General features: G+C 43.3%; 1 protein-coding gene across 5 annotated transcripts in view; it reads left to right on the forward strand.

Annotated features, from left to right (window-relative positions):
- MTA3 (metastasis associated 1 family member 3) overlaps positions 1-22,564 on the forward strand; it is a 229,532-nt gene that overhangs the window by 41,739 nt on the left and 165,229 nt on the right. For all 5 annotated transcript variants that reach the window (XM_053311426.1, XM_053311430.1, XM_053311452.1 and 2 more), the window contains exon 4: positions 9,793-9,919. In XM_053311426.1, coding sequence (XP_053167401.1) covers positions 9,793-9,919 — 127 coding nt within the window. The remainder of the gene's footprint in view (positions 1-9,792; positions 9,920-22,564) is intronic.

Raw genomic sequence — 22,564 nt, forward strand, 5'->3', positions numbered from 1 at the left:
CTCCCTGCTCAGAGGTTGCTACAGTTCCCTTTCCCGACTCTCAGCAGGTGGGTGTGGCTTCCAAGGGCATCTCTGCCAGAGCAGGCCTCCCCGAAGCTCTCCCCAGTTCCCTGAAGCTCTCTGAGTGGGATTTCTCTGTTTTCATCATCCCCACAACTTGTATATTTATGGAATGGCTTCCTATATGGCTTTGATATCAGGCACAGATAAAGGGCAGGGTGGCAGGGCTCTGATTATTGAAATTGAAATGGATTGGACAAATTGTTTGGTTTTTAAAATATTTTTTTGAATTTTTTTCTAAAAAACTTTGAAAAAAGTACAAGAGGCTTGTTTCATGGCAGAAAAGTACAAAAACATCTGGAACTGAAGCGCCCCCCCCCGACCATCATTCCACCCCCATGTGGAGGAATCTGCCCTTTGCCTTCATAAAAAGGATAAAAGCACCCCACTTTTTGCCCCCCCCTTTAGATCACCTGGAATGACTTGGCATAGGGCTTTGATATTGAGCACAGATGTAGGGCAGAGTGGGAGGGCTCTGAATATTGAAATTGAAATGGATTGGACAAATTGTTTGTTTTTAATAACTTTTCCCTACTGCAGTAAAGCTGCCAGAAAGAGTTCTCTCTATCCATAGAGTACTTCACAACTAGTGAAAGTAGGGCTAACTGTAAACAGTCGAATAAACTTTATTTATTTGTTTGTTCATGCATTAATGCTCAAGTTGGTTTGCAGTCCCGACAAGGGGCATGTGTTGTGCTTTTAACGTTTTCCCTTGCAAATGCACTATATGTCCAAGCTGGTTGGACATGTCCAAAAACCTCACTCACTCACCCTATTTACACAGTATGTCAGTCAGCATGTTTTTGTAATCATATGAAATGTTAAGGAGGCCCCGCATATGCTGATTCGCCTTCAGCCCCGCAACCCCCTAGGGACAGCCCTGTGCTGGGCTTTGGTCTATATCAGTGGGGCTCATGTTCTTATGGATTTTTAAAATTCAGAATATTTCTACAAAGGTTCCGTTGGAAAGTTAAGAGTAGCATGATGGCTTCTGAATTATTGTAGGTATCAGTATGTGTGGTTGGAAGAACTAATGATTGCTTCTGCTTTACAAAATTCAAACAAGAAAGGCTTTCACTTTTTCCACTGAATGCAAAATCTCCACATACATCAAAATAGATTATGATTGTGTAAACACATTCCTTCTCTGGTCATTCATTCATTCATTTATAACATTTCTGCCCCGCCCCTCCAGTACACTACTGCTCAGGGTGGCGCGCAACCTGTTCATGCATCATACATGTGTTGGGGAGCCTTTGCCAGCTGCAGCTTCTGAGTGCGTGCACTTGGGGAAAAGCACTTGCCTGTCTGCCTATCACATGTTTGGATGTATATATAGGTCTGCAAAAAATGTTTATGTGTAGAATGTTGTAATATGGGAAGGTCATTCCAAAGTGAGGGCAATGTCTGTGATTAAACATGATAATTCCTTGAAATTGTGATATATTTATTTAGAAGAGCTTTGAGTTACAGAAGCCTCACCAGTAAAATGGAGTCAGAGTGGTACCGCTTCAGACTGCAAGTAGGGACCTCACATAATTGAATACTCCCATAAGAACAATGATGGTATCCAAACTAATGAGATGCTTGTGTTAATGTGTTGTGCTAGTGCGAGGGAGTCGCTCTAGCTAGTTGTGGTAAGCTTGTATTCCAGACTAGTGTTGCACTAGTGCAAACATGTTTGTACACACCTCTTAAGTTTGCAGAGAATTTTAGCACAGGACCTGGATAGACTCATTTGTGTGAAGGCGGTCCTTAAGGAACTTAGTCCCAGACCATGTGGGACTTGAAAGGTTAAAACCTGCAGACAGGCCCTGCTGTCTAGTCCACCTTTAACACAAATCTGGCTGGCGGACACATGTAGGAGACCCTCTTTGATGGCCACACCAGAACTTTGGAATTTATTTCCAAGAAAATTGTTAGATCTTCACTCTCTCTGATTTTAAGTGCACATAAAAGACCCTCCTCTTTTGGTCTTTTAAATTTTTGCCTTGGATCTACTGCTCTCTGATTTTTACTATGATTCTAGTGTTTTTGCAGTTGTATGTCTTAATTATCTTGATCTTTTTAGTTCTTGGTGTGTTTTAATTTACTGCCTTGGAAGAACATTGTCCTGGAGAAGAGCTGGTCTGCTAGTATCGAGCATGAATGGTCTCCTTTGTTAAGCAGGGTCTGCCTTGATTTGCGTTTGGATAGATAGGAACATAGGAAGCTGCCATATACTGAGTCATACCTTTGGTCTATCTAGCTCAGTATTGTCTTCACAGACTGGCAGCGGCTTCTCCAAGGTTGCAGGCAGAAATCCCTCTCAGCCCTATCTTGGAGAAGCCAGAGAGGGAACTTGGATCCTTTTGCTCTTCCCAGAGCAGCTCCATCCCCTAAGGGATGCTCACACATGCTTACCGTGCTCACACATCAAGTCTCCCATTCATATGCAACCAGGGCAGACTCTGCTTAGCTAAGGGGACAGGCCATACTTGCTACCACAAGACCAGCTCTCCTCTCCATCATGGATGACTACATGTGAACACTATCTTCTCTAAGATATTCCACTTAAGGGATGGGGCTATATTTCAGTGGAAGAGCATCTGCGTGTTTGCATGCAGAAGTCCCAGGTTCACTCCATGGCATCTCCAGATAGGGCTGGGACTCCTGCCTCAAACCTCAGAGAGCCACTACCAGTCATTGTAGACAATACTGAGCTAAATGGGCCAATGGCCTGGCTTGGTAGAAGTCAGCTTCCTATGTTCCTAAGGTGGGATAAAACACCTTTTAAGCAAAACCTTTGGCTTAATCCAGTAGTCTCCATTCCCAACTGAAACAAAACATTTGTTTCCATTCATTGTTTGTTATCCTTGCCTTGATCTTTCATCCCTGCTTTCTTTTTGTTGTTACCACTACCTTTCTCTCACAAATTCCTGGAGCAGGGTCCTACCTTTTCCTTCTGCCACTCTGGGCTAGATAGGTCACTGCTTTTGCAGAGTGCTCTCCTGTGTGCGGTGGGGATTGATAGCACTCCTTACCTCCATGCCCACCCAGCATGCTTGCCCTAGCTGTAATGGTGGCGGCCATTCATTCTGGGACACATTTGATTGGAACCTGAATGCATGCAGCTGATGTAGCACAGCAACTAAGAGACTGAGCTATGAATTGGGCCTTTGCCAGTTCAAATCTAATTTCTGCCATGAACTCACTAGGTGGCCTAGGCAAGCCTAAGACCTGCTCAAGCCTAAGGGAGGACCCACACAGTTAGCCATGCCCGTGTGGATGTAATGTTCTGCCAGCACTAAAGGGAAAGAGCTTCAAGGTTCAGGGTGCGTGGGAAGGGGTTTCTGTTCTGTTGCATGGGGGAAGACTAATTCCCTCCAAATGCAGATGCTTCACTCAAAGTAAGGTAAAGTGGTGCCGTTGAGTCAGTGTCGACTCTTGGCAACCACAGAGGCCTATGGTTTTCTTTGGTAGAATAAAGGAGCTGTTTACCATTGCCTCCTCCTACGCAGTATGAGATGATGCCTTTCAGCATCTTCCTATATCGCTGCTGCCTGATATAGTACCAGTGGGAATTCGAACCTGTAACCTCCTGCTTGTTAGTCAAGCAGTACAATGGCTTAATGTACAAGGGAGTGGGTAGGTGTTTTGTATTTATCTTCCTAGCCTTTCCTGTTGGTGGATTTTAGAGAGGGGAACTGGTCTTGTGGTAGCAAGCATGACTTGTAGCCTTAGCTAAGCAGGGTCCTTCCTGGTGGCAAATGAATGGGAGATTAGAAGTATGAGCACTGGAAGATATTCCCCTCAGGGGATGGAGCTGCTCTGGTAAGAGCAGAAGGTTCCAAGTTCCCTCCCTGGCTTCTCCAAGATAGGGCTGAGAGAGATTCCTGCCTGCAACCTTGGAGAAGCCGCTGCCAGTCTGTGAAGACAATACTGAGCTAGATAGACCAATGGTCTGACTTAGTACATGGCAGCTTCCTATGTTCCTATGATTTCTGTGCCACCCAATGACCAAGCTATGCCCATAAAAACTTATCAGTGTTTCTAGTCATTCATGGCACTAGCCTTCAATTTCCTGCTAACAGCACACAACCTCTAGTTCATTTCCTAAAATGATGAAATAGTTATTACATGCTGCTGCATTTTGTAAGGCATAGATTGCTCTTTAGCTTGTCTTTGATCACAGAGCCCTTCCCACTTTCTGGGAGATGTCTGCCATCCAGATTTTGTGGGTGACTTTAATCTTAGGTGCCTTGTTTGTGTAAAAATGGGGCAGCAAGCCTTTCATTCTTCATTAGAGTTTAATAGCTGGGCTAATTAAACGAGCAAGAAGACTAATTAATGGGAAATATAAAATAACTAGGGAGCTGGTGATTGTCGAAAAAGTGTTTCTGGATATGCATGAAAAGCCAGCTAATGAGCTACAGAAATAGTTTTGAGCAATTCTAGTAATTTATAAGGTAGTATTTATGAACTGAAGACATTGTTGGTTAGAATACTAGAAAGAAAAGAATAACCTGAAATTGAAGACATTGTTGGTTAGAATACTCGAAAGGAAAGAATAATCTAAAATTTTAAAATCATGGCAAGAAGCTAGAATTTCTGTTGGATTAAAAAAACACAACCCTGTTGCTGATGTACTCATGCAGAAGGTACCTTCTGCTCGCAGAAGTATTGTTTTATACCTTGTGCGGCAATGTTATGCAAGAAAGGTAAAACTAAATCAAGACATTCTTCCACTCATTCAAGTTATACAATGTCTTGCAGAAGCATGAACACTGGCATATAATTCCCCCTATGATAGTGTGCATGGACTCTTCTCCAAACAGTCACGCAAATATTTGCGCAATAGTGCTAGCATCTATTTTAGTTCTGCTTATAGTTCTTGGGATCCAAACCATTATGTACAGTTCAACTTGAGGCCTGGCTACTTGAAGGGCCATCTTTTCCCAAGCACTCTGTTCTTCATCTGAGGCCTTCTTCTCACTTTGCTCCCTGCCATCTGGTGGATGATGACTGGTGGTGAAGGAGCCTTCTTAGTCATGGCACCTTGTATTTGGAGCTCCCTCTCTAGAGAAGCTCATCTGACACCATCTTTAATGTCTTTCTGCCACCAGGCGAAGACTTTTTTATTTGCTAAGACATTTCAGCCTGTTTTATGGCTGATTTAGTGTGACTGTTGTTCAAAGTAGTACACAGCTAATAACACAGAGACAGGCCCTGAATTATTTAGCTATCATAAACACTGCCCTTCAAATAATTTTGTTCCATGGCAGCTTGCAGCTGGATACAAAGCTGCTAGTTGGAGGGCTATAGGCCATCTCCAGTTTCAAAGGCAGGATGCTTCTGAGTACCAGTTGCAGGGGAGTATCAGTGGGAGAGAGGGCATGCCTTCAACTCCTGCCTGTGGCTTCCAGCAGCATCTGGTGGGCCACTGTGTGAAACAGGATGCTGGACTAGATGAGCCTTGGGCCTGATCCAGCAGGGCTGTCCTTATGAAGGGTGTCATTGGCAGGAGCCAGAAAGATAACAGTTGCCACCAAGAAGCCTCCCTGGAGAGAGCATTCCACAAATGTAACTACAGTTTATAGAGGCAGGGAGTGCTGGGCTGGTAGGCAGATTTCAAATGGAGAAGTTGAGTGGGCCGGCAGGTTTAGAATCTGGCTGGCAGGTCCTGCAGTGTAATGTGGGCGGTGCCAGAACCACCAGCAGTATTGCAGGGCTCTGACACACATGGTGATGGTGCTGTGCAAGAGACTCTTGTGTGATCACATGTGATCTCTACTCCAGTTATTTCCAATGGAAATAGCAATGATATGTGATTGCCCAGGAATCACCTTTTGCACAGTGCCATCGCTGTGGGAGGAGAGCTGGTCTTGTGGTAGCAAGCATGAATTGTCTTCTTTGCTAAGCAGGGTCCACACTGGTTTGTATTTGAAAAGGAGACTACATGTGAGCACTGTGATATATTCCCCTTAGGGGATGGGGCAGTTCTGGGAGGAGCACCTGGTTCCAAGTTCCCTCCTTGGCATCTCTAGATAGAGTTGAGAGAGACTTCTGCCTGTGACCTTGGAGAAGCTGCTGCCAATCTGGGTAGACAAAACTGAGCCAGATGGACCGATAGTCTGACTCGGCATAAGGCAGCTTCCTATGTTCTTATCACTTTGTGTGTTCTGGCCCTGCTCTGGTTATGCCACAGGACATGTAAACTTATGTTTAGGTGAAAATAAAACCATTTAAAAATCTACATAATATTAGGAGTATAATATAACACACCCTGTATCTGTATTAAAACTATACTTTCTTAGCCTTTTAATTATAAACTGCCACTTTCCAGCTTTGACTTCCAGAGCAGTTTATAATTAAAAGGCCAAGAAAGTATAGTTTTAATACAGATGTAGGGTGTGTGTGAATGTCAGTGAGCTGGTTCAGGTGTGATCCAGAACCATGACTAAAGTCTGATTCCGCATGATGTCCCTGAGCCTTGGAAATGCACCCTTCTCATCCCATGCAAGTGTCTACTTCTGATTTAGGTTTCAGTAAACCAAGAATGATCTGGCCGATCATGGTTCCCCCACTCCAGACCTATTTGCTTGAAATAAATGATAATTTGTATCTCACTTCAAACCTTGGTTACAGATTGTAATTCATTTCAAGTAAATTGACTGGTCGGTTCGAATGTCATGACTGACCTTGGTTTATTGCAGGCCCTGCACAACTCAAATGACCTGGTGGGCTGAAACTGACCGTGACATGGCTCATGGGGGCCAAAGTCAATTTTTAGGGTACTGATTATTAAATTAACGCCTAATATCAATCAGTTAATTAAATCAAATTAAACTGAAATTAATTAAAATGAATTTAATTAAGATTTAACTTTTGAAGTTCTGGCCGGGCAAGAATTAATTTAAATTTAAATAAATTAAATGAAAAAGTCTAATAAAATACATACAATGCAATCTGTACAAAATACATAATAAAATGCATTGTTCTTCCTTTCCACCTCTCCCAAAATGGAGCAGTCTTTGAGAGAGAGAGAGAGAGAGAGAGAGAGAGAGAGAGAGAGAGAGAATGGAGCAGTCTTGGCGAGAGAGAGAGAGTCCGTTCACCGTCATGCCGGAGGTCCTTGTCCTCCTCCCATCCTGGCAACGCTTTCTCTTCCCCGCTGGGCTCCCTCCCTGCCTACCATTTGCGCTCGCCCCTCTGCCAGGGCCCACCACTGCCAGGCCCCCTCGTAGGGTACGGCCGCCGCCTCCCGCATCCTCCTCCCACCTCATCACCGGCACCATTTTTCTCACCGCCGATTCAAGCCGCCGAGGGGATGGCTACAGGGTGCATGTGTGTCCTACCCCCCCCCCGGCGGCGCACAGCAGCGGATAGCAGAGTGACGCTGGGGCCTGGTGTTTGGCCCCGCGTCGCTTCCCAAATGCCAGGCGCGCCTGCGCAGTTAAGTCTCTTAATTGCAGGCGCACGCGCCTCGCTCGCAGACGCAGTTGGGAAGTGACGCGGAGTGGAACACCAGGCTCCAGCGTCGCTCTGCTATTTGCCGCTGCTGCCGCCGGGGAAAGGAGGGAAGGGAGGGGAGGGGGTAGAAGGACACACACACACCCGCAGCCATTTCCTCGGCTGTGCAGCAGCTGGAATTTGGGGAGGGGGATTTTTTTAAAGGAGGTTCGCAGCAGGGGGAGGAAGGAGAAGTGTAGCCCTGGGGGCCAAGAAAAAAGGCCTCGTGGGCCGTATGTTGTGCAGGCCTGGTTTATTGTAACCTAAATTGAAAATAGACACTTAACATGCAGGTAGGGGGGCAGTGTTCTCTCTAGGTTTTTTTCAATCTGTGCAGAATGGGTTTTGCTCTTGGTGGCAGTATCAAGGCAGTGTGTACGCACGTGCATTCAGAGTGGGGCCTTCCTGATTCAACCTGAGCGGGATCTAAAATTAACTGAGTGGACATAAAAAAACCTTTTGAGTGTGCACACATGTGCACACCTCGGAGAGAACACTGGTGGCAGGGGAGCATGCACTCCTGAGGCTTGGGGAAATTTTGTGGATCCAAGCTTTAACTGTGGTTCTACATGATATAAGAATCGGAATCTATTACGGTCACTGACCAGACGAAACACACACAGCCAAGAAACACACAGATGTGGTAACCAATAGATAACATATTCAAAACAGACAAATAGTTAATCAACTAAGCATCAATGACAATCTAAAATACTGGTAATGTTAACTATGATACTAATACTTAATGACATTGTCCATTATGTACTATGTATTTACTCCTACTAATAAATACTGCCATACTGAAAATAACTTAACAAGTGGTTAATAAGGAAGTAATACTCTCTTGGCAAGTTCTGCTTGCAGTCGGACAAAATTTGGGTACTTTGATTGAAATCTTGTCATTCTGGTCAGATAAAAGATAACTGGCATAAGAAAGATCTAATGGGCTTGGTGATTTGGTTAAAGAAGGCAATATATAACTACAGTGGATATCCCTATAAAAATTACAATAAAGCAGAACTTGTGCCATCGTTTTTCTATGTCTCCTGTACTACAGGGGCAGAGACATTTGGCATATGAGTCTGAATCAGCCAGTCTTTTCTGCTCCGTAACAGTTGATACAATAGTCAAAGTTCCAGGCTCTTCCCTACACCTGGTGGGTGGTGGCGACAGAAATAGCTGAGCGGACTTGAGGACTGGTTGATGGAAGCTTCAGAATCATCCCTTCTGATCATCTAAGCGTGCCTTTGAAACTGACTCCAATTATTGTTCAAAGGGGCAATTACTAGCTTGGTTTTATTGTGCATTTTAATGTGTTTTAGTTTTACTCTAAGCTGCTTTGAATATCTTTGTGCAGGGGTTCTCAAACTTAGGTCCCCAGATGTTTTTGTACTACAGCTCCATTGTGGTTGTGGATTATGGGAGTTGTTGTCTTCTGGGTTAAATAGAGCAGCAGGGAAATGCTTGACTAACAAGCAGAAGGTTGCCGGTTCGAATCCCCGCTGGTACTGTACCGGGCAGCAGCGATATAGGAAGATGCTGAAAGGCATCATCTCACACTGTGTGGGAGGAGGTAATGGTATACCCTTCCTGTATTCTACCAAAGAAAACCACAGGGCTCTGTGGGCGCCAGGAGTCTAAATAGACTTGACGGCACACTTTACCTTACCTGTCCTCTGGGGACCAAAGTTTAACCCTTACCTTGGTAGATGAGTAATTAATAGGTAATATAGCCATAAAGTCACCGTGTTGGACTAGGATCTGGGAGACCTGAGTTCATAATCTCCATTCAGCCATGAAACTTACTGGGTGTCTCTGGGCCAGTCACGTATCTCTCAGTCTAGCCTGCCTCACAGGGTTGGTGTGAGGACAAGCATAACCATGTACTCTGGGCTTCTTGGAAGAAGATCAGAATATAAATGGTTTTTTTTAGAAAATCAGATTTCTTAATATATTAAGGGATTGATGTTTCAGGGCTGAAGTGTTAAATGAGGTCTCTCTTTTTGCCATGTAGGAGAGAAACAGCATTTTTGTAAGTTGATTCCTCATTCCTAAGCTCATTTTCTACAAAGATCAAATTTGGTTGCTAGAAGGTACACAGTGTCAGCTTCTTTTGCAGAAATGAAAGAAGCGATTTCGTTAAAGCAAGAGGTAGAGTGGGTCAAAGGAAAGTAAAATCTGCCTGCAACTGTGGTTTTGAAGATAACATCAGTCAGTCCTCTCTTTTCTTTCTTTGTACAGAAGAAGTTGAGGAAGAATCTGAAACTCCCAAAGAGGTAGATTTGACTGATAAACAGAAACATCAGTTGAAACACAGAGAGCTTTTTCTGTCTCGCCAATACGAGTCCCTTCCTGCAACACACATCAGGTAAGAAGCTGCTGAGAAAACAACTGAAAGTGTGGATAAAAGACCCCTGTTTCAGATGTTGCATCTATTCAGTGGATTTTCAGCCATAGTTTTTTCTCATTTCCTGTTATTGTATCCATATTTCCTTGTGGAGTGCAATGCTAGAATTGGGGTATTGGATTCTTGTAGTTCAGGAAAATCATTTTACTGGTTTTATCTTTGTACAATTATTTAGTTGCATTTTTGCTTTCATTATTTTCTTTCAACATAAAACATATCAGTCTTTCAGAAGTATACAATGTTGCTAGTTCAACAAAACACTTATTGTAATTTAAGATATCATGTAGCATTTTAATGAGAAAGTAGGGTTTTCTTAAAAAATAGATATTTTAATTGACTAATGTGCATTGTTTAGAAGCAACATGGCTTTCCGGGACTAGATTTTTAAGAACATAGTTTGCTCATCACTATTGTTAAAAATATTTTAATGCCACTTTTCAACAAAAGGTTCTCTAAGTGTTTTATGTAGCAAAAGGAATGAAAAAATGGTTCCCTATCCCCAGAGTCTCACAATCTACAAAGACGCACAAGGAAGACACCAGCAACAGCTAGAGTAATGTGAGGCTGGGCTGAATATGGACCGTTGTTCTCCCCCTGCTAAATTTAAAACTGCTTTAAAAGGTGCTACTTTGCCCTGTTAGTTATCATGTGAGAGGAGAGCTGGTCTTGTGGCAGAAAGCATGACTTGTCCCGTTAGCTAAGCAGGGTATGCCCTGGTTGCATATGAATGGGAGACTAGAAGTGTGAGCACTGGAAGAGATTCCCCTCAGGGGATGGAGCCGCTCTGGGAAGAGTAGAAGGTTCAAGGTTCCCTCCCTGGCTTCTCCAAGATAGGGCTGAGAGAGATTCCTGCCTGCAACCTTGGAGAAGCCGCTGCCAGTCTGTGAAGACAATAATGAGCTAGAAAGACTAATGGTCTGACTCAGTATATGGCAGCTTCCTATGTTCCTATGTTTGTTCCGATGTATGCTGATTCAGGAGAATAATTATTAGGTCTCTGTTGCTGTGTATTTTTGTTGGCTGTCCCATGGCCTTTTGCACAGTCACTGAGTACATGCCCTAACTATATTCTGTCCTTTGAGCAGTATCCTTGCTAGAGCCTTGGTGGCGGGGGTGGGTGGGGAGGGATACATATGCCCTAACTATATTCTGTCCTTTGAGCAGTATCCTTGCTAGAGCCTTGGTGGCGGGGGTGGGTGGGGAGGGATACATATACACATTTTAATAAGATGATACCCATTTACAATAGAGGAGAGCTGGTCTTGTGGTCGCAAGCATGACTTGTCCCCTTAGCTAAGCAGGGTCTGCTCTGGTTGCATATGAATGGGAGACTTGATGTGTGAGCACTGCAAGATATTCCCCTCAGGGGATGGAGCCGCTCTGGGAAGAGCAGAAGGTTTCAAGTTCCCTCCCTGGCTTCTCCAAGATAGGGCTGAGAGAAATTCCTGCCTGCAACCTTGGAGGAGCCGCTGCCGGTCTGTGAAGACAATACTGAGCTAGATAGACCAATGGTCTGACTCAGTATATGGCAGCTTCCTATGTTCCTACTAACTGATGGAGAATAAAACATGCTTTGACACAGGTAATAACACTTTCTCATCCTCATATTAGATTAAAGTTGTTAAATAAGACTGCTCTTTTTATTCAGGCTTTTGGCCAATGAGCATTCCCTTGCTCTTGTTAAGTTTTTTTCTAGCTGCATTTGCTCTGTTTTTAATATTTTTATTGAATTGTTTTTGACTTCTTTCACCCCAGGGTCTTGGGATGAAAGGCGGTATATACATATAAATATATGTATTTATTCAGGTGACCCTCATTCACAGGGTTTTGGTCTGGGCTACAACTGTGGATAACAAGACCTTGAGTCAATGGGAATTGCTGGGTTAGGTTCCTTGAGGTTAAAAGGGGGCCAAAACCTGGTCCCCCTGCTAACTTGGCAAAGAGGCACCTTTTAAAGTGGTGATTCTCTTTATTGAGCAGGGGAGAGTAACTGGCCCTATCTACCCCCAGCACAGCATCCATACAGTGGCTGTTGCTAGTGTCTGTGTTATGTTTCTTTTTAGATTGTGAGTCCTTTGGCGACAGGGGTCCATCTTATTTATTTGTTATTTCTCTGTGTAAACCACCCTGAGCTATTTTTGGAAGGGCAGTATAGAAATCAATCAATCAATCAATCAATCAGGAGGAGGCAGAAATCAAAGTACTGTACATGCTATCCAGGGATATTCTGCGGGGGAAAAACAAAAAAAAACTGCTTCTCCTAATATCTTTGGCTTAGAACTATAGCTACCAGAGCTGTGCAGTTGGATAGTTCTGATAGTACTGTTGGATTTGATAGAGTCTGCTGTTGGAGCTGTTGGAATTAATTCCGACACACTATTCATTGAGCTCTGTTGTGTCAAAAATGTTGAAATTAATTCTCTGTTGTGTTGGATCTGTTTCAGAATGTCTGGCATTGTCAGAGTGGATTCTCTTACTGCATATGTTTCTGTCACTTAAAAAAAACTTTTAAAAAAATCATTAAAAACCAACAGGTGAACTGGTTGTATTCAATTCCAACACACATAGTGAAGTCATCATGTACTTCCACCATGTAAAATGTTAAAACTTTCTGCCCAGCCATCCCTATTGCTCTGAATTCCTTTGTCAGCTCTCTCTAGTACTGTGCAGAGGGCCACTTTGCACGGAGGTTAGCTGCTGCCTTCTCATGGGGCCAGGGGTGATGTGCAGAAGATTCAGCTTTGGCACTTCAAAGTCCAAGCTTTGCACAGCCCTAATGAGGGCCAGTCTGTGTTTGTTTCCAGCATCGGGTATTGGATTTGGCACAGTCCAGCCAAATTTTAAGTGCAAGTTATTTCAGTGGGAAAATTGGACACATGCTGCTCCCCCCACCCCACTGAAATAAATGCAGCCATACTATTATAGACAACCTCTGAAGAACAATGCACTCAGTTCAATGAGGATATGGCTTAGTAAATGCTGGTTTATAATGCAGACGAACAAGTCACTATAAGCGTTTGGCAGAAAGAGGAATGAAATGCGAAGCGTGATTTCCATTTATTTCCTTTTAGAACAGCTCAAATCTTGTCCAGAAGAAAGCAGTATTTTTCTGATTTTACAAAGGTCTCTTTGGAATGATTGTATTGTGTCTCTTTGTCATAGTATTGTGAAGGGCTCAGTCTTGTGATTCTTGGACTATCATCATGAATTAGACTTTGTCAACATCAATTGGTTAATCTTAAATAGAATATTATTATGCCTTTATACTTGTAAGCTTTTTCAAGTTTAACCATCTTGCCAGCTTTATTAGAAGAGCTGTGTCTGCAGTTATCTTTATGCTGTGTAGATGTATGGCTTGCCACTGAAAAAACTAGTGGATTGGTTTAATTTCTGCAGTAAATCGTGCAGAAGAGATTAAAATATATTTAAAGAGATAAATATAGTATTTTTACAAAGAGAAAATACACACACTCTCTCTCTTTTAAAAAATGCAAATAATAGTTAAAGTTTGTTTACTGGAAATACCTTAGTATGAACATGATCCATAGGACCGTATCATTGAGGGGATTCCTCAGGGGACCATAAAAAGGCCCAATAAACCAGGTAAAGACTCCCAGCTGATAGATGTCTTGTGTTTTATTGCCTTTAACAAGCTCAGAGAAAACCACAGAAAAGCAAAAGCTGCTATTTCTGTCCTTTCTAACCGAAACTGGCACAATGGCTGCTTTTTATACACATTCCAATGAAGAAAGTTTGGTTGCATAGGCACAGGTATATATATGGCATGGAATATGGTTGGTTAAACATTCTTTACAAAGCACAGTGCTCATATTACATCTTCTTGCTCCTGATTTGAGGTCTGCTTCTCTATACAAATGACGTTAAGATTTACAGAGCTGCTGTGTAAAGGCACTTTCACAGTATAAAGAGCTCACTTCCCACACCTTCTCTTTGGGCTTCAGCCTCTTTACCCCCAGTTATTCCTAGCAAACTCTAAAACTGGGACATCCATAGAAGCTGCTTCTGATGCACTGTATTGAATTATGATCAGAAATAGAAACCTGAAGAAGCTCCAGTGACTATGCAGAATCACTTATGTTCACTCATAAGCTTCTCTGGATCTTAGCCCGGGGGAAGATATCACAGCAAATTGATTTGTATAGGTCTTTTCTATTTGCTTGCCATAGGATGACAAGCAATTATAGTATAATGCAATTTAGCCAGACCGCAGTGTCAATTATTTTGCCTGGGGTGGGGGGTGGGTGGGTTGAAGGATGGTAACCCTCTATAAACCTGATCGAGGTCTATAAAATTATGCATGGTGTGGAGAAAGTAGACAGAAGTTTTTTTCTCCCTCGAAGTAGGAGGTCACGGCTTACATAGGGTTATCTTCCACTCCTTTGCTCCTAATAGACAGGAAGTCTCAGGTCTTTCAGGTGTCGTAGGTCCGCCCACCTTTCCGAGCATACTCAGGTGTGTCCCCAGTTCCTTCCTGTCTACGCTCCTGATCAGACACACGGGGCTCCTGCCCCTCTTCTTCTTTCCATTTCCATCGCCTTTGGTGAGCTAAATTTCCAACACCAGTTGGAACACCAAGTTGTTGTGAAGCAACAACAGGAGAGGGCTACTTGCCTACATGGCCTACGTGTTGGGCTTTCCAGAGGCATCTGGCTGGCCACTTTGAGAAGCAGGATGCTACCCTAGGGTGATATCTGGTGTGACCTAGCAAGGTTCTGTTTATGTTGGCTTGTATGTATGGTGGAACTGGAGGTGGGTGTGCCCAGAAGATTAGACAAGTAAATGGGATCCTGTTTCCATCATCTGTTCGCATTTGGTCCCATCGTTCACAGGTTTGGGTCCGTTTAGGCTTTAATAAGAAACTCTTGTTCTTACCTCACTACATGTATTATTACACTTGGATAGCCAGGTACTTTATTTACTATTAATGCTGTTGTGAATCATTGCTGGCTGACATTCAGATGAACGCTGCCATATTCACTGATTTCCCCTTCCCATTCTCTTTGAAGCCCACTGTGTCTCATGAAAATATGCCCCTGAGGGTTGTGTGACCTTCAAGGACATATCTTCTGGGGGCACAGTAGACCCCAGAGAAGGGATGTTCAAGAATCACATTTCAAGACATGATTCGGAACACATCCCCTACCCCTTAAAAATGGATGAGAGAAGGTGCATACCTGCTCCTCCGCTGCACACTGTTCCTAAATCAGTGGTGCCCCTCTCAGCTATCTTCATCTGCCAGTGGCGCTCTCCCCCCCACCCCGCTCCTGCATGACGCTGACACGCACATGGCCTCTGTGCATGCCTGGCAGACATTTGTGTGGTCAGCAGTGGCTGCCATGCATGTGCAGAGGTAATGTGTGCGCCAGTTTCATGTGGGGGCAGCTGGGGGAGAGCGCTGCTGGGAAGTGAAGATAGCTAGGAGGAGCGCTGCTGATTCAGGAAGGAGCAGCAGAGGAGCAGGTATGCACCTGCTCTTCTCTGTTTTTATGGGGCAGGGGATATGTGTTCCAAATCGCATCTCGAAAGATGATTTGTGCACACCCTTACTTCAAAGAAAAAGGAAGATCGGCAAAAATTGTTGTTCTGCTTTAACCGATCAAGATCAGCTGCTATACTTCTCACTTACACCTACACTTTACATAAAAACAGACATACTATACCCCTTGAATTCCATAGTCCTTTGACTCCACTGTTTACAGTTTGGGGTGGGAGTTGGCCCTGCCTTAAATTGATTTGCTTTTAATAGGGGGTTAACAGGGAGTTTGGAAAACATTTCAGTGTATTGTTAACTTGAAAGGCCACATTTGTACACTTTAGCCATTTTATTTATTTATTTATCCCCTCCCTCTCTCATAATGGTGCCCCTGGTGGCGCAGTGGTAAAACTGCCGCCCTGTAACCAGAAGGTTACAAGTTCGATCCTGACCAGGGGCTCAAGGTTGACTCAGCTTTCCATCCTTCCGAGGTCGGTAAAATGAGTACCCAGAATGTTGGGGGCAATATGCTAAATCATTGTAAACCACTTAGAGAGCTCCAGCTATAAAGCGGTATATAAATGTAAGTGCTATTGCTATTGCTAAGTGCTATTATATCCATGTAAACCACTTTGGGAACTCTGGGAAGAACAGCCCAGCTGGATCAGGCCCAAGGCATATCTAGTTTAGCATCCTGTTTCACTTGGTGGCCCACCAGATGCCTCTGAGAAGCCCATAGGCAAGAGCTGAGGGCATGACCTCTCTCCTGCTGTTGCTTCCCTGCTGCTGGAATTTAGAGGCATCTTGCCTCTCAGGCTGGAGCTGGCCTATAGCCCTCAGACTAGTAGCCTATAGATATACTTGTCCTCTGTGAATTTGTCTAAACCCTTCTTAAAGCCATCCAGGTTGGTGGCTTTCACCACATCTTGTGGCAGAGAATTCCATAGGTTAATTAAGTGTTATGTGAAAAGGTTTTTTCAATCCTAAATTTCTTGGCAGTCAGTTTCATGGGATGACCCCTGGTTCTAGTGTTATGAGAGAGGGAGGGGGAAAAAACTCTTTATCCACTCTCTCCACACCATGCATAACTTTATAGACCTTTATTATGTAGCCCCCAGTTGTCCTTTTTTCTAAACTAAAAAGCCCCAGGTGTTGTGGCTGTACCTTGTAAGGAAGGTGCTCTAGTTCCATGATAATCTTGGTTGTCCTCTTTTGTACCTTCTCCAATTCTCCTTTTTGAGTTATGGTGACCAGAACTTTACATAGTACTCCAAATGTGGCCACACCATAGTTATGTATAAGGGCATTATATTAGCAGTTTTATTTTCAAACCCCTTCCTTTTTCACAGCTGCCATACATTGAGTCGGCATTTTCAACGAGCTGCACACACACACACACACTCCGCCCAGAGATCTATCCCGTGGTCAGACCCCATCAGCTCAGACCCCATATGTGAAGTTGGGGTTTTTTGCCCCAGTGTCAGTCACTTTAAACTTGCTAACATTGAACCGCATCTGCCATTTTGTTACCCACTTGCCCAGTTTGGAGAGATCCTTTTGGAGCTCCTCGCAATCTGTTTTGGATTTCACTACCCTAAATAGTTCAGTATCATCTGCAAATTTGGCCCCTTCTCTGCTTACCCCAACTTCTAGATCACTATGAATACGTTAAAAAGCACTGGTCCCTATATAGACCCCACTTCTTACTTCCATTTAGAGAACTGTCCATTTGTATCTTATATTCTGTTTCCTGTCCTTCAACCAGCTACCAATCCACACATGAACCTGTCGCCTTATCCCATGACTGCTAAGTTTTCTCAAGAGTCTTTGATGAGGAACTTTGTCAAAAGTTTTTTGAAATTCCAAGTATTCTATGTCAACTGGATCACCTTTATCCATATTATATTATTATTTCTTGTTTACACAGTCAGACAGGTGTTATTGACTGGTTTGTTTTATTCAGACATCGAGTCCTTCCCAAGGACCTGGGATGGCTGAATTTTATCATCAATACTGTTGGTTATTATAGATATCGTCGCAAAATATAGGCTGTTCCCAGTAAAGCTGCTTTTTGTAATTGGCTGATGGTGATTTCTGTGGCCCCTATGGTGTTGAGGTGCTCTTCAAGGTCTTTTGGGACTGCAACCAGGGCGCCAGTTACCACTGGGATTATTTTGGTCTTTTTCTGCCACAGCCTTTCAATTTCAATTTGTAGATCTTTGTATTTCGTGATTTTTTCTATTTCTTTTTCTTTTGTTCTGCTATCCCCTGGTATTGTTATGTCGATTATTTTGACTTGTTTTTCTTTCTTCTCGACTACAGTTATATCTGGTGTATTGTGTGGCAGATGTTTGTCTGTTTGTAGTCGGAAGTCTTCTTCTTCTTCTTCTTCTTCTTCTTCTTCTTCTTCTTCTTCTTATTATTATTATTATTATTATTATTATTATATTACATTTATATCCCACTCTTCCTCCATGGAGCCCAGAGTGGTGTACTACGTACTTAAGTTTCTCTTTCACAACAGCCCTGTGAAGTAGGCTAGGCTGAGAGAGAAGTGACTGGCCCAGAGTCACCCAGCTAGTATCATGGCGGATTTAAACTTGGGTCTCCACTATACCATACATATGCATATTGAGACTCTCAAAGAACTCCCAAAGATTGATGAGGCAAGATTTAACTTTGCAGAAGACATGCTGGTTCTTCTCCAGAAGGGCATGTTTTTCTATATGCTTAGCAATTTTATCTTTGGGAATGCCTTCCAACAATTTGCCTAGCTCAGACTTTGAGCTAACTGGCCTGTGATTTCCCAGATCTTGCCTGGATTCCTTTTTGAAAATCAGTGTTACATTGGCTACTTTCCAGTCCTCTGGTACAGAGCCTGATTGTAGGCATATGTTTCATGTTTTTGCAAGGAGGTTGGCCATTTCACATTTGAATTCTTTAAGGACTCTTGGATGGATGCCATCTGCCCTGGCGATTTGTTAATTTTTTATTTTTTCAGATGTTGTCTCACGTTCCCTCTTATCTGACTCAGTTCTTTAGCCTCTATCCCTGAGAAGCTTGGTCCAGGCACAGATATACACTCAGTATCCTCTGCCGTGAAGACAGATGCAAAGAACTCATTCAGTTTCTCTGCAATCTTCTTATTCTCCTTAATAATTCCTTTCACTCCAGCTTCCTTGACTTTACTGGTTAGACATGCTGGCATTCTTCTGGACTTGGTAGTATTTTTCCTCCTTTTTGGAATAGATTCTAACTGGGGTTCAATTATTGTGGTGGCTGCAGTGGGACCGGCCATGATGGGGAGGCAGCGGGGGGGGAGGGTGGCCGTGATGGGGAGGCGGGGGCGGCGGGCCTGGCAGTGCTGGTGAGGCGGAAGTGGTCTCGGGCCCGGCTGTGGTGGCATGGCGCTGTTGGGGTGAGGAGGCGGCTGGGCTGCCAGGAAGAGGAGACGGCCCAGGAGGGGACAGGCTGGCTTTAAAGCCGGCAAGAAACCGCGGGCAGGGAGGACTTGGGCGAGGCTGCAGCAGTGGTGGCGGGCCTGACTGTGGTGGCAAGGCAGTGGTGGGGCTGGGCCACCAGGAAGAGGAGACGGCCCAGGAGGGAACGGGCCAGCTTTAAAACCGGCAAGAAACCGTGGGTGTGGAGCGGGGGAGGACTGGGAACGACGGGGAACGGATTAGGGCGGAAGGGAGAGAGGAAGCGATGGGGGGGAGAAAGCGCCGGAGGAGGCAGGAGGCCGGCGGGCAAAGCCGGCATGGGGGGGGGGCACGGCTGGCCCCAACTAGCGCACAGATGCTCTGTGCGGGGTCAGCTAGTGTGTTTTTAATTCACCCATTATTACAGCTATGTCTCTCTTTGACACTTCCTTGATTTTCTTCTGCAACTCCCAGTCACTTCAGTGTTTTGATTAGGAGTGCAATAGGACATCCCTAGTAACACATTTCCTTTCAGTCTCTGTATTGTCACCCATAATGATTTTGTGGAGGACTCCGTTTGTCTTAGGTTTTCTGAATTGTTAGATTATAGCTCTTTTTTTTTTATCATACAGTGCTGCTCCACCCCCAATTCACCACTCCTTGTCCTTTCTGTAGAATTTATATCCAGGAATAATAGTGTCCCACTGGTTCTCACTGTTCCATCATGTTTCCGTTACACCCACTATATCTATGTTTTCATTAGCATTTACTTTATGGCTTATAATTTCTTGCTGTAAAGGATATTTGCTTTTCATTCTTTCTGTTCTCAAACATTCTGGTTAAAATAAGGTTTGACTCTCCTGAGCAGTGGTGTCACCAAGAAAAGATGAGAAAAATGCTGTGGGAATTGTCCAGAACAAATAGCATTGAGATGACATGGGAATAAAAATGTTTTTAAAATGCAGTTCTACTTTTCTGGAAACACGATTTCAAACTAGCAGGTGTGTTGGTCTAAATCTAATTAATGTAAAATATATATGTAAAAGTGCAGGCAGTCAGTCAATCTTTTTTAGTGTGTGGATATTTCCTGAAGCCATTTCTGATGACCACGTAGTAGCAATTACGTTTTTAATTGCAACTATGTGAAACCTAGCAACTAGTTGGGTGATCAATATCCCTCTAAGTCATCTAAGTTTACTTTGGCCTTCCTGTAGATCAGGGTTTCTCAATGTGTGGGTCCCCAGATGTTATTGGACTTCAACTCCCATAATCCCCAGCCCCAGTGGCCTTTGGTAGGAATTATGGAAGTTGAAGTCCAATTACATCTGGGGACCCACACGTTGAGAATCCCTGCTGTAGATGTTGGCATACAATTCCCATAATCCCTGGCTATTGGCCACTGCAGCTGGAGATTTAATTAATTGATTAATTTGATTAATTAATTAATTAAATTTCTAGACCGCCCCATCCAAAGACTCTGGGCGGTGCACAATTATGGGAGTTGTAGTTCAAAAACTGCTGGCGGGGTGGGTGGATGGAATTGAGCAGGCCTGCCCAAGACATTTAAACTTGTACCAACGTCGTCTATATATACCAAATGTTATATTTTTCCTCTCTGTGACTCAATATAATTGATTTTTCAGGTCACAGGAGACTGGTGTGATCATTTTAGTCTGAGCTGTTGTGTGCTTTGGGTCATAGACAATCTGTACTTAAGCAATAATGTTAATTAACTAAAACATAGATTTCAGATAGAGATTTTTACCACCTCTTGTAATCAGTTCTAGAGGAGATGTTGTTTGCCCTTGTTGCAGTGTGGTTGCAAAATCAGAAACAAGAAAATGCAGTACTAATTGTCCTCATTGGACGGTTTTGCTGCTGCTTCTGCTACTACTAGGCTTTCTCAGCTCCACTTTATACTGTATGTCAGAGGTTGGCAGTATCAGCACGTGGACCATATTGTGCCTGCCAGGCTTTTCTCCTTTAAAAACGGCATCTCCTCCAGAAAAGCACCCCTCATCTCCCCCTTTTCTTTGGAACATCTGACAGTATAGATCAAGGCTGCACCACTTTGGCCTGTTGTTGGGCTACAACTCCCACCATCTCTAATTATTGGATATTGTTGCTGGGAATTATGGGAGTTGTAGTCCAATAACAGCTGGAGGGCTGAAATTGTACAGCCCTATTATAGAAGAATCTCCTAGATGGTGGCAGTGCAAAGGTCTTCTGGGTGGGGAAATGGAGGGAGGAAACTTTGAAGTGTCATATATGACCCTCGAAGCTGACATTGCCAAAAGCTTGTTCTTAGCATTGCTGCAATGTTTGATCTAAGAAATTAAGCAATTAAACTTTTTAATAAATTAAAATGGCTTTCCTATCTGGGCAGCATTATCTGGGCAGCGTTTTTAAAAATGTTATTTTAAAAACAGGCACCTTATTTATGTATAGATAGATCAATTTCTGTGCTGCCTTTCATAAAACACATCCCAAGGCAGTTTACAAAGATTAAAATACAATAGAATTCCATTAAAAAGACATTAAAACATTAAAATCAGTTAAAACAATAAGAACCATAAACACACCAAAAAGCAACAGCCATTAAAAAAGAAAGAATAGGAGAAGAGCTGAGAAACCTAGGAGCCCCTAATGGGTAGAAGCCTGAACAAATATAAAGGACTTTAGTTGTTTTTTTTAAAGCAATCACAGTTGTCAAAGAGCAGACACTCACTGGGAGAACATTCCAGAGCCTGGGGGCAACAGGGAAGGCCCTGTCCCACATGGATGACAATTTAGCATCTCTTAATGCCAGCATGTAGAGCAAGCCCCCTCTGATGGGGTTGGACTGTCTTAAAGTGTGCAGATGGAAATCATGATCTCAAACAGGCATTCCCATTCTCTCTCATACCTCTGCTAATTTATTGCCTACTGTGACACAGGTGTGCATAATCTAAAAGCAAAAAAACTTCTTACTTCAGAACTGTTTCTTTTAATCATGTGAAATTTCATATATAATTTAACCAAAATACAATTAATTGACTGAGTTTTCTCTGATTGCACAAGAGTCCTATTTGTATTCCTTTGCAACAGTGTCGGTGATGAACAATCTGGTCCTGTTTAGCCACTTGAGCTGCCATTGCATAAATACAAGTTTTTGTTTTAGCAAGTCAAGCACAATCCTTGCTTGACAAATGGTGCCAAGGCTTCCAGATCTTGGTGAATTCTCACAGGACATAAAAACCTTGGTTCTCCCCCCCCACCGCCCACTTTTAATCCCACCATTCCAAGAACCAGTTCCACAATCCAGGCCCAGTTTGCACAGTTGCTTTTGATTTGATAAAGTTATTGCATCATGCTTTATATGGTGAAATTCTGTTTCATGGTTTCAGAGCTATGATTTTTAAGGCACATGATTCAGTAGCTTTGCTGAAGCTAAGCAGATCAGGGTCAGGACTGGGATGGAAGATCACCTATGAGCCCAGTTTATTCATTATCAATGAATTTTTGAAAAAAGATTGAAAACTACAGTCCATTTAAAAATTAATGGTGGGCTCTCAATGGGTGGGCTCTGATTACCTTCAAATTAAGGACATATAAAAGGTAAAGTGTGCCGTCGAGTCGATGTCGACTCCTGGCCACCACCTCCTGGCTATACCTTAAGAAACAAAAGCAGGATTACTTCATGTAAAGATATAT

Source organism: Hemicordylus capensis, chromosome 1 (genome assembly GCF_027244095.1).
Source record: "Hemicordylus capensis ecotype Gifberg chromosome 1, rHemCap1.1.pri, whole genome shotgun sequence".
NCBI lineage: Eukaryota > Metazoa > Chordata > Lepidosauria > Squamata > Cordylidae > Hemicordylus > Hemicordylus capensis.